Source organism: Paramisgurnus dabryanus, chromosome 17 (genome assembly GCF_030506205.2).
Source record: "Paramisgurnus dabryanus chromosome 17, PD_genome_1.1, whole genome shotgun sequence".
NCBI lineage: Eukaryota > Metazoa > Chordata > Actinopteri > Cypriniformes > Cobitidae > Paramisgurnus > Paramisgurnus dabryanus.
This window is the reverse complement of record NC_133353.1, coordinates 25,941,728-25,952,267: the sequence shown is the minus strand read 5'-3', so window position 1 is coordinate 25,952,267 and position 10,540 is coordinate 25,941,728. Positions and strand designations below refer to the sequence as shown.

General features: G+C 36.6%; 1 protein-coding gene across 1 annotated transcript in view; it reads left to right on the top strand.

The window, feature by feature from the left end:
* The first annotated feature begins 4,536 nt into the window (after window positions 1-4,536).
* Window positions 4,537-10,540, top strand: part of impg1b (interphotoreceptor matrix proteoglycan 1b) — a 32,135-nt gene continuing 26,131 nt past the window's right edge. The window contains exons 1-2 of the mRNA XM_073812466.1: window positions 4,537-4,603; window positions 9,355-9,582. Of these exons, the coding sequence (XP_073668567.1) occupies window positions 4,537-4,603; window positions 9,355-9,582 (295 nt within the window). The remainder of the gene's footprint in view (window positions 4,604-9,354; window positions 9,583-10,540) is intronic.

Genomic DNA, 10,540 nt, shown 5'->3' with positions numbered 1-10,540 from the left:
AAAAAAATAAACATTAATGGCATTAATCAAAACACTTATTTTGTCATATTAAGAACACTATCATTGCTGCTGTCATCCTCTGGACGTTGTCACTAAACCTTTTTGACAGCGATCAGCTGTAAAATGTTTTGGTACTGCTCAATTTTCGTTGACTTCGAGTAAAATAATGGAAAGTTTTTCATAAGATCCCCTGGGGTCAATGTTTTAGCATGACAGAAGCTTGATACTGTCATGTGAGAACAAGCAACAGCCTGCATTTTTCCGTCACCCGAGTGGTTTACGTTTCTTCGCCGCCACAGAAAACCACCACAGGTTTATCAATGCCATATAAGGTATTATTTTGATTTTGTTTGTTTGTTGATCACAAAGTAGATGAAGAAAACTAGGATTCTGTGTGTACTCAACGCGCCGCCATTATTGTTTACAATGCGTTGAATGGTGTGCTGTGATAGGTTGAGCGGATTTTTGCATTCTGCAGAGAAGGAGGACTGCAGTTTATCGCGTTTTGAGAAAAAATAAGATAAAATTACAGAATAAAACGGCGGATTTAGGATTTTGCGTAAAATTAATAATTTTCTTTTTAATACTGACCTGATGCAATACTGATTTTGGTGGTAACTATTTTTTTTAAATGGCGTTTATTGCGTTTTGGAACCAAACTCTTTAAATAATATTGCAGATACAATTGTAGTCAGTGTATGCTTTATTACCTGTGTGATTTTTGTTTTTCCATGCATTATTCGTATAAAACCCAATTTTCTTCATTTTTGTCTAACAAATCCCTTAAAAGTTTTGTGTTTTCTTTTCCATTTTGTACAAAACACCTCATATTCTGATGGTGCAATCTAACACAGGGGGCACGACATCGGTTTTGGCCACTACTGTACATACACATACATGATTCAATTAAAAATAGCTCCTTAGTGGTTTTAAAACCCCAAATGGTCAAAATCTTGAAAACTCTTCTAGCTGGTTGTGTGGTATTTACAATGCATGCAAGAAATATTGAGCTATATAACACAATTGTTTTTTCTTCTGACTGGTCAATTTTTGCAGACATGAAAGGTTCAATCAATCAAAAAAAAAAAAAAACCTGAGAAAAAAACGTGGCCTTGAAAAATAAGGAACTTCTGCCTCAGTCACACAAAGCAATACCAAAGATCACCCATAGGAGAAGCCTGGAGCTGCGTAGAGACCATTCATAATATAATCGGCCCAGATTTCCTTAAAAAGTGGGCACATCTGTCAGAGATGCCTCCTATCACACATCATAACCAAATTGTAATGTAACAATTTCTTCAAAATAGCTCTCAAGGAGCTTTCTCACATGGCCCTGCCTTTTTAGATTAAACCCCAGATTGCAAAAAAAAAACATGCTTACCCAATATGCTGCATGTATTACTTCTTGATGTAGATCTTAAACATTCAACATTCAGCTTAAACCCATTTCTCAAAAACATATATATTTTAAAGTAAGTCAAACATATGAACACAAGTCAAATCTAATACTCCACTAGGAGAGTAACATGTTGAAATTAAAGAGAGTCGTATCCGGGGATTATGTCAGTCACTCACTGTCATCTATCAATATAAAGCACAGTCAGAGGACGTACAGAACAGAACATGGTGTCGCAGGAGAGATGTGCTGACTTTAGACAGCTGCTCAGCCAGTCACACAATCCAGGTTAATTGAAGTTCACCCTTTTTGATTGGTCAGTGATGGAACTTATTAGCATAGGTGGGAAGGTCAGTGGCTTTGCATTTCAGCTCACTTTTACCGTTCTTAATAGAATCAGGCCCGAAGACAATGAACCATTTAAAGGTCAATAGACAGACTTCCCTGCATGACTGCACAGTGAGTGAACCTTGAGTCTGCCTGAATTGGTGGAGAAGTGTTGCTGGTATGGAGTCAACACATGAACACGGCAAAGTCAAAAAATTCAATCTTCTGAATGGGAAATTTGTAAACTTGACATCTGATAGAGAGGCAAAGTACAGAAAATGTTCACATCCTCTGGAGTAAAGCACGCACACTAAGAATCGATTTATTATTGATATTGTTTAATTAAATCGAAGATCGATTCCAATTGGAGAATCTTTTTTTACCCAGCCCCACCTCTAATTGTGCCTTTTAAGCGGATGAAAGAACAGGTGATTTGGGGTTTTCCTAAAAATATATACAAAAATTCTGCATGACCCTCAATGGCTCATCTGCAACCATGACAACAACATTTTGGTGACCATGACTGCACACAGATTGTGTCCTAATGATCCAGATAAAAGGACCAAAAAATCTACCATGGTAACCATAGTTTTTGTTAAAATGCCATAGTTACTGCGGTTAAAGTTACTGAAATAAAACAGTGATCATTTGGTTTTAGTTACCACTGTGATATAAGTTCTTATTATAATATGTATTATGATATTACAGTATAAACAATAAATTGCTGAGTGTATTTGACAGCAGTTATGGTTACTATAATATATTTTGTGAAAGACTTTAATGAAGTTTTGGTCCATAACAACATATGTAACAAGGAGCTCAGATGCAAAAATGCCACCTCAGTCAAAAATAAGAACTATATTAACCGAATGCTCTCAGCACTTATTAAATGTTCATCAAGCATCTTCACTTCAAATCCTCTTAATTCTGGTCTCAGGTCATTCAGAAATACAACTTTTTGGCAGAATCCACTAAACGCCACATTGAAGTGCACAGAAGATTAATTGGATTAACTACGGCTTGTGAGTACTTGGACCTCAATACAACCCGAATGTTGCAGTCCAGAAAAACATGATTTTGCGATTGCATCATTTAATGCAAGTCTGCATAGCCCATTTACAGTATGCGGGGGTCACATTTTTTAAATACACCGCACTTTCGCCGCATAAATTGCTGATTTCTGCTCACAAAATTTGCGGGGCTTGCATGATTTCATAATCCCTGCATTTTTGTAGCAAAAAGTCAAATGTATCTTAGCAGAAAGTTTAAAAATGGTGCATTTACTTCACACATGCGCAGCCATGTCCCCTGTTGTCATGGGAAGTGACGTAATTATGCAACGTGAACATCAATGAAAAGCTGCAAACAGTTTTTGCAAGTTCACGCAGTTTTTGCAAGTTCACAGAATTTCATAGCATAAAATTGCATAAATATAATTTATTTTTTAAGAAAAAGTGCCGCAAGATGAAGAATTTTGCCCGCAACAATCACAAAAAATGTTTTTCTGGAGGGAATGTAACAAACACAGCGCCCCCAAAATGTGTGGTGCAGTTTGTTTATTTTTACATCCTGACTTTCAACACTTGCAGTGTTTCTAGTTGTATCTTTAGTGATTTTGCAACTGTTAAGTTACTGACAAATACCTTTTTTCATTGTCATTAAGTGAAATTGAAGAACTTAAACATAAGAGCATGATAAAAAATGCTCATTTACAAGAAAACATGTTAGATGCATTTAGAGGGTTTTGCATCTGAACTCTTCATATGTTTCAATCTTATTTGCGTTTTTTTATTTGTTACTATTTAGAATTTTTATTTTAAGTCTGAGACACTTAAAACAATAATTCAATCCTTAAAAAAATCCACCATGTTTAAAACACCTATGAAGCGAGCCGCTTTATTCAAAATGCTAAATTGGTAAAAATAATACACATTTTGATCTCTTTTGTGTTTTAGGGCAAGTTACAAAGGGCTACCAGCCTGTTCTCATTATCTCTTAAGGGTTGGAAGTTCAGCACATACTGTTCAGTCCAACGCTGTTGAAAGTCTAGATTTGAGCTTTCGAGACTTATTTATGGCTGTGAAATTTAATAAGCAGGCAGTGAGTAATCCTCTTCCCAGCTCAGGCTGTAGGGCTAGGGACCATTATGCACCACAAGGGTACAACAACACTCACGCAGTGTACAGATCTGGCCCCATGATCAGAGAAAGGGCAGAGCCTGCTGTCCCGAACAGGGGGAGCAGAGTACAGTGTTGCTGCTTGGCAGCCGCAAATATCTGGCAGTGGACTGAAAAACTTTTGTTGAGTGGGCCAGACCAAGATATCGGCAGTGAGCGGACTTGGAAGACAGAGAACGAGAGCTGGTACACTGGTCTAGTGGAAGTGTCCTGCTAACAGATGAAGGTCCAGAAGGCTACTAACAGGATGAGGATAGTTGACCACGTGGGCCTACGGGGATTAAGTGTCAGTGAGAGGTAAAGAGATTAGTTTAGAAAAACAAGCAGCATTTTTAACCTTATAACGCCACCCCTAACAAGCTGAATAGCAACTTCTAGCTATCTCCATACACTTAGGTTTACTAACCTCCACAGGGACCAACCATAGAGGATCCCGTGAAGCCAAAAGTTTGCACTATCTGTCAGGAATATCTCCTAATTTAGTGCCCGCACACAGTTTCTTTCATGGAGATCTGGACACACAGTCGTTGGAAATTAACTATCCTACCTTTGGATGTGCGATAAATCAATGTGGACAACTTTCTTTTCTTTCCAAATGAGCAACTGTACATCCAAAAGGACTTGATCTATTACAACATGCCATTGAAAACAGGATCACTGCTCATTCTGGTGTTGTTTACCCTGCAAGCCACAAGAATCAAAGGTAAGCCAGTGTTTAAATGCATCTGTTCAAATGCTGTGCTACGGTTTTGTGCACTCTACTTTATGTGTCTTATATCATAGTATCTTCTACAACACTGCAGGTGTTTTGGCATCTTAAAGACAAAATTTGTAAAGACAAAAAAACAAATTATTGTGCAAACAAAGCCTCGTCAACTCTTTTATTGAAAAATTTGCTACGAAAAAATGCCATTTGCCCTTTGATTTTGGATATGTCGGAACGGTAAACATGTTTGAGAAATGTGTTATCCAGGTTTCAAACGCCTCTTGTTTGGCTCCGGTGTTCAGAGGCTTCATTCATTAGCAGAGAAAAACAAAAGCCATTCTGTTTATGGCCGTGTGGAACGTTAATCTCTTCCGGCTTGTAGATTTGCTGCAGGGCCTTTCATTTTTTGAAACATGGCTCAATTACGATTTTTGCCCTTCATGAGTGCACATGTGCTCAGCAAACATTCGGATCTCAAAAGAACAGATGATCAACCCAGGTTTATCATTGCTAATGAGTCACATAACCTGTGTATTCACTGGCTCTTCAGCTGCCAATTTATTAATGGCAGACCCAAAAAAAGACACACGTGATCTCGGAGCGATCAGCTCGCTGTCTTTCATTACAAACATCTCAAACTAATAGGTATACAAGTGGCACAAGGCCAAGGTGCTGGAAACCCAATTTAATCTGACAAGGTGACAGATAAATTACAACAGCGGTGGAAATGTTTCAAATCGAACATCATTAGCCATATGATCATTTGCATAAATCTATAGGAAATGACTGCCCTAAATTTTCAATTCGCCCTACATTTTTAATAATAGACTTACAGTTACAATTTTGATTTGTTGGTAGCAAACAACAAAACTATTTCATTGAGGATGGTCATGCATGTTATGGACCTGGTGAGTAGATCAGTGTTTAAAATACTTGTTGGTGACTACTGTAGCTATGCTATAATGCAGGAAAATCTGCTTTATATAATACACAAAAGTTATTTTCGTCTATGCACAACATCTAGACAATTAAGTTATAGTTCATCCAAAAAGAAAAGATGCGTTTAATTTTCCTCTGAAACATTTTTAAAAAGAAAAGGTGGCAGAATGATAGCCTCAATCTCCATTTGCTTCCATATGGAAAAGAAAACGCAATGAAATTAAATGTTGAGTAAATCTCGTAAGCCGCATCTGACTCTGCAAACTGTGACAGTAGGTACTGAAATAGATGAAGTACCTACTCATCGACAGTTAAAACAGTAGGCGCTATATAGTATGAATATAAATAATATAATTAAATTCTGCAACATGATCTCACTGAAAGTCATGTTATATCACGCAAAATTTGATCAATTTATTTGTGTCCATTGCACGAAATTCAGCTTTTTTGTGCCCTTGAGTACGAATGTCTTTTTCGTGACACTCGTACTAATTTCTTTAAATAGTTTCTTGTGTCCGTGGACTTTCTTTTTTGTGTCATTTTATGTATTTTTTTTCCTGTTTTTAAATCGTATTACTTGGGGTTGGGTTAGATTTGGGGTTTGGGTTAGGATGTACTTTTATGTATTGGTTTCTACATGTATATTTCTTCCGCTTTTAAAACTATTCTCGCCTGGAGTTGGGGTTAGAGTTGGGGTGTGTGTTAGGATGTCTAAAAATGTAACAGAAAGTGATTCCAACCCGAAGCAACAATGGAAAGAAAATAGGAAAAAAACTATGAGAATACAATACATCACATGAAACGAAAAAAGAAAGTCGTGCAGAGAACGTGAAAAACTATTTATAGACATTTGTGTGAGTGTCACGAAAAAATGGACACAAATAAATTGATCAAATTTTGCCTGACTATGACGCGACTTTCCGTGAGATCAGTCTGGAATTGACCTATGGCTAAGCCACGCCCCCTCTACTCACTCGGACAAAAAATCAACATTCGGTCATAGGCGCTATGGCAGCTGTCATAGTAGGAGACATTTTACAGGAATGATTATTTTTGGAGACAGAAAGACTATATACCATCTCACCAAGTCACCAAAAGGGCCTTAACTATGCATTGGAGGGTTATACTAATAATTTTATTGATGAGAAAGTCGATGAAAAGCTTCACAGGTAAACGCGATAAACCGCATCTTGTTGCATCATGATCAAATTAAATATGTACAGGTCTAAGTTGCATACATTTCCAGGACAAGCCTTTTTACTAGGGATGCACCGATAGGATGTTTTTGGTCCGATACCGATTTAAACAGACAACTTCTGGCCGATACCGATGCCGATATTAAACACTTGTATACAATACTATACAGTTGGTCTATTAGCTGGTTTATTTCTGCATCAAATTATTTTTACTGAACATGGATTTGATCTAATTAAGATTCAACTGACCATAATAAGAGAGGCATAAATTAAGCTAAAACAAATATAATAAGACAGCATGACAACCTTCAAAGATGGTTTTTGCTATTCAGCATTTATTTTATTAACAACATTAACAAATTTTTTACATATAATGGATTTCTTTATGCAGTTAATTAATAAACAATCGGTATCGGCCTTTCTCGTGCTATTGCCGATATGCCGATGGTTTCAAATTCATAAAAAATCGGCCGATAAATAACGGCGGCCGATACATCGGTGCATCACTACTTTTTACCATCTTTACCAAGAGTATCTCTCCATAAGCACAACATTGCTATTACGAATAACAAATAACATTTGTTATCTCGTTTATTTACAGATACGTTAATGAAACTAAGTGACAAGATGTACAACGCAGCTAGAAGCTAACGTTCACGTTTTCTAATGTTAGGATAACGTTATATTAGGGATGTTAAAGATAACATTAAAATACATTGTTGACTTTATGTAGACTAGATATAGACATCCTTGCTTGATTTATCCACGTTTGGTTGGTGTTGTGGTCTACCGCATAATTAAATCCAGATAAGACACTTTAAATTTTCGCGGTTGAAATGTGGTTTGGGAAAGGGTAAAAAATACACAACGTTGCCCAGCCTCTCGGGGTACCTAGTGTTGGAGTTGCATGTACCACAAATGACAAGACAAACATATAAAAACTAATGAAAACTGACTAACTGCAATGCATTTCAATGGACGTCTAAGCAGAGAATGTCTGAGTGTATTGGGTTAGTTATGCGCACTGTGATTTGGCTCATCGTGTTTGGGGCGTGGCTTAGCCATAGGTCAATTCTGACATATACATCAGCCATATTGACACATCACGTGACATCTTGCTACTTTTCGACTACCGTTTTTTGAATACTATGAATTCAGGTATACGACTCGCCTTGCCTACTGCTTTTCACCTACTACTGTATTTATTTATGGAAGTAGGCGGTTTCAGACGCAGTGATAGTGTGTAAGATTCTGCCTTTCTGTATTCCACAGAATATATACAGTCAAGTTTTAAACCAAATGAGATTGAATATGAATTTTTTTTACTTTAAAAAAACGTACACTACTTCGATTGATCCCATTGTTCAAGTTATGAAGCAAGACTACTCAATTGGCTCTAGTTTTAATTCAACTTCAAAGACATGCATTTATCCTTCACTGTACTTTAGTTTATACAATAGCATTGTTTATATTGTTAATGCTAATATGTCTACAACTAAGCTTATGATAATCTGTAAATTCTAGTGAGGTACACTGAAGTCCAAGGGAGCCCCAGACTGAGCTGAGATTAATGCTTTAAGAAGCTCTCTGAAGTTACCAACTGGTCAAACAATGCTCCATTTTCAAAACATTTGGCTAATTCTGATGTTTACCACTCTAATTTCTTTGCATAACATCATGGCCCGGCCTTCTTTCATTTTAAATCTGTTGTTTGTAATGTAGCTCAACCAGAAAACATGGTGCCAGTGATGCCATTGTAGTGAGTTTGAATCTCACATAGTTTTTGATAAAAGTATCTGCCAAATGCATAAATGTAACAATGGTAAAGACAAAATAATTATGATTAAGTCAAAATTATTAAGCTATAACTACTGAAAAGACAAGTTATGAAACTATGCCAAACTGCTTTCATTTGACATAAAAAAAAACATTCAAAATGGATTTTGATATGAACTATTAACTGCATGATTGTCTGATGCTTCATTTACCAGTGGATAATTAAATTCATTATTGTCTTTTTGCACTGCATTTGCTCAACATAATATGATCTGAGGTTAATGAAGCAAACTTTGCTTCCATTTTAATGTCTTGCGGTCTAAACCTTACAAGTCTGTAAATAGACAGGTACCAGTAAAACATCAGGTGTAAGGCTCTTAATGACATCAAGCGCTGGTTAACTCAATGACTCTGACAAAGTCATTAGATAACAGTTAAGGCCATCTTGTAATCTAGATTTATAAATGGGCTGACTCCAAGAATGCGTCATTCAGGGTCTTACCTTGGCAATTCTATGCAACCTATAAATAGCCTTCAAGCAATCTTAATGACTTCTTTACTCAGTTTTATGTCTTTCATTGAAAAGATCAAAAACATTGCATAACAGCAATTAGACAAAAACTACAGAGTTGACCTTTACAAATCTTATCTGGTGAATGTGCTTAACATCTGCATGAATGGTGTTATAACCGACTGCTTTACTTAAGGAGCCCCATCCTATTAAATGTTCATTCAGCATACTAATCATAGACTTCGAATAGTGTCTGACTAGTATTATATGATCCACTGTTCATGTTCTGTCCTCCGGTAACACATGTACTGTTGTTTTCACATTAGCAGAACTCAGTGCAGATGACTGGATTCTCGGGATCAGGAATGTGAAGTACAGGCACTTCCTGGAGACCCCACGGGCTATCAAACACCTGCCAGATGCCGGAGTTTCATTTACTCCAGACAGTTATCGAGCAAAGAGATCAGCGACATTTAGTACAGGGGTGAAATTGTGCCCAAAGGAAAGCATGGCGGAGGTCATCAGCAGCCATAAAGCCTACTACAAACTGAGAGGTAGGACAATATCCACCCTAACCTCCACAAGGGACTTACTGTAGCATTGAGCATCAGCGCCAAATTTGGCAACGACACCTTAGATACTCATAAATCATAATTAACTTTCCCGTCGTGTAAGCCTTCTGAGAAAAGAAGGATGAAGCAAAGTCAAATAATAAGAAAAATGGCTGATGACCAAGTATGGATTGAAGTAGTTTATGTACAGTAGAAACAAGCTTTTTTCTTTGTGTCAAGTCATTTTGTAAATATTTCTCTTTGAGGTTTTCACAGATCGATGTAAGTGAGGTAAAGACAGTAAAACTAAAACAATTCTTCTGTAGCTGGTTTAATCCACTCACAATGTGTTTAACGATTTTCACTTACAGTTATTTTTTTTAATGACTGTATTATGAAAGGACTAGTTCACCCGAAAATAACAAATTACGTACAGATGTTCTTTCATAATTTATTCACAGATGTAAACAACATATTTTATTTAGTTGAACACAGAGTTATCAAGTTATTAAATACAATCCTGGCAATTTTATTGTAATGCCATTAAGTGGTGGTTAGAGTTTTGAAGCTTCCAAAAGCACATACATTCATCCAGAAAATATTCCAAGACTCTCTTTGGTCTTGCATAGCTTAGCACAATCCATTGAATCTGATAAGACCATTAGCATTGCGCAAAAAAATAACCAAAGACTTGACTCTTCTGTAGTTACATTGTGTACTAAACCGACAGAAAAATAAAAGTTGCGATTTTCTAGGCTAATATGGCTAGGAACTATACTCTCAAACTGGCGTAATAATCAAGGACTTTGCTGATGTAACATGGCTGCAGTAGGCGTAGAGCTGAAAAATGATCATATTTTCAAAAAAAGTGGAATGTTCCTTTAAACTAGATGCAAAGTTTACCGTTGACATTCATGTTAAAAGATGAATTAAATGTAAACAATAGTGTGGTTAGAAGTGC